Here is a 2,500-nt window from a genome sequence, read left to right on the forward strand (position 1 = left end):
TATAGAAATGAATAGTAAGTGACATACACACAAGAGGTTGGACATATGGGACGGGCGGTAATAGGTGACGTTCTCATTGGAAGATTGGAACACCAAAAGTTGAACATTTATTTATTGGATTTGCATGTGTCCCTTCCTCTCTCTCTCCCCATCCCTCCCTCTCTCTCTCTCCCTCCCTCTCTCTTCTCTCCCTCTCACCCCCTCTCTCTCTCTCCCTCCCTCTCTCTCTCTCCCTCCCTCTCTCTTCTCTCTCTCCCTCCCTCTCCCCCTCTCTCCCTCTCTCCTCCAGGTGAAGGCCTTTTATCGCTCCTGCATCAACATCCATGATATTGACCGTCTGGGGGCGGGGCCTATGCTGGAGGTGATTGACAGCTGTGGTGGGTGGGACCTGTCCTCGGCCCCTCCCCCGGGGGCAGGGTGGGAGCGGGCGTCGGGTGCGGCATGGCCCGACTTTAACGAGATGCTCTTTAGGACCCAGGGCCTCTACAGCACCTCCGTCTTCTTCTCCCTCACCGTCAACGTGGACGACAAGAACTCCTCACGCAACGCCATCCGGGTGTGTGTGTGTGTGTGTGTGTGTTTCTGTGTTTGTAAACATTAGGGTATTTTGTCATTCTGGCTGATTCCTCATGCAATGCAATCAGTGATTGTGTGTGTGTGTGTGTGTGTATGTCCATATTTTATGCATCTTTGGAAAAGTAATCATGTGTTCCAATCATGAAGTGTGTGTGTGTGTGTGTGTGTGTGTGTGTGAGCGAGAGAGGAAGAGAGAGAAAACATCACGATCGCGTTTAACATGATTTCAGACTGTTCCCCATCAATTTCTTTGGGTGTTTTTGTAAGTATATGTCTGTTTGTAAATATGTGTTGTGTTTGTGTGTGTCTGTCTCTGTGTGTGTGTGTGTGTGTGTGTGTGTGTGTGTGTGTGCATGCGTTTTAGATTGACCAAGAGGGGTTAACATTGCCTGAAAGGACTCTATACCTGGGACAGGATGAGGATAGTGTGAAGGTAATTCTTCCTACACACACACACACACACGTATACACACACACATACACTCTCTCTCTGGCCCCGTTTACACGAAGGGAAGACGCAGATATTTCCCTGCGGTCTGGGCTCTCATTTATACGAAACCCCATTTTTATCACAGAAAACGATTATTTCTAAAAACTCTGGCCAAAGTGGAGATTTCTGATAACGCCGGTTGTGTGTTGTCGTGTCAACTGGGAGAAACGGGATTTTAGGTTCTCAAACGTCACATTAGGCGGCAGACATTTCTTAACGTCATGTGAGCGCCCTATGTTTACAGTTTGTTTGGCTACATGGATGCTATTACTCATTTGTACGTTTGTGCAAACGCTTTTGGCCTGTTTGCATTTGCCAATAGAGTTCAAACGAGAAATAGGAAGTGATTTGTTGCTGTTTGCGGGATTCTGAACGTGGGATTGAGCTTCTCCTTACACTGCCACCGACAGGTTTGCCATGCTCTTGACGGCATATATACATGGGGAAACTTCTCTGAAAACTGACAGGTGTGCACAATGTTATTTTTGAAAACGCAGAGGGTGAAATGTCCTGCCATGTATAAACATAGCCTCTCTCTCTCTCTCTCTCTCTCTCTCTCTCATATACAAGTTTAGTTATATAGCGCATTTCATACACAGAGGTCATTCAATGTGCTTTACATAAACAAAGCAAACAGGAATAGCTAATTAAAGCATAGAAGGGCATTAGTCAAAGAATAGTTAAAAAGGTAAAGATCATAATAATAAAAAAAGAAAACATGAAACGCACAAGAAAAAGTAAAATCATTTAAAATTAAGAATAATTAAAACTAGAAATTCAAGTCCAGAGGAATTACAATAGTGGATAGAAAGCTGCTGGCTTAATGTTGGTGGGGAGATTCCTGGAAAAAAAAACATTGAATCACTTAGACCCCTATTTTTCCATTCCCGCAAAGAAAATTTATTTTCTTATTTTGCACGTCTATTTTTTACTGTAAACAATGTGCCCAGGGGTGTGGTAATTAACAACGCAGGGAGTGGCCTAGCGCATTGTCTAAAAATCGTTATCATACACAACCTAAAATGCACTACGCCACTGACCAAGAGAAACCTGGTCGGAGGTCCATGGCGAGTTGTTGATGTTATTTTAAGAGCGCGTTGTCAACAGTCATATGGGCAGGTGCACAACGCACCATCCTTCCATCCTCCATGAACGCGCACCAGCGCACATCCATGCAAAACATTACAAGTTACACCATTAGGCTACAATGGGAAACATAATTAGAATAAAGATATTACGAAATACATCTCACAATGCATTTGCAAATTGGTCATGACAGTTAAAAGTGATTAGGCGAGAGCACAACTGAAGACGCACTGTCACGAGATATAAGTACTAATATAAATACTCTTTTGATCCTGTGAGGAATTTGGTCTCTGCATTTATCCCAATCCGTGAATTAGTGAAACACACACAGCACACAGTGAACACACA

The 2,500-nt window shown here is 43.9% G+C and overlaps 1 protein-coding gene across 1 annotated transcript in view; it reads left to right on the top strand.

Annotated features, from left to right (window-relative positions):
* LOC125308607 (endothelin-converting enzyme-like 1) overlaps positions 1-2,500 on the top strand; it is a 41,809-nt gene that overhangs the window by 8,100 nt on the left and 31,209 nt on the right. The window contains 2 exon segments of the mRNA XM_048265172.1: positions 290-556; positions 941-1,009. Coding sequence (XP_048121129.1) covers positions 290-556; positions 941-1,009 — 336 coding nt within the window.

This window comes from Alosa alosa, chromosome 15 (assembly GCF_017589495.1).
Source record: "Alosa alosa isolate M-15738 ecotype Scorff River chromosome 15, AALO_Geno_1.1, whole genome shotgun sequence".
Lineage (NCBI taxonomy): Eukaryota > Metazoa > Chordata > Actinopteri > Clupeiformes > Clupeidae > Alosa > Alosa alosa.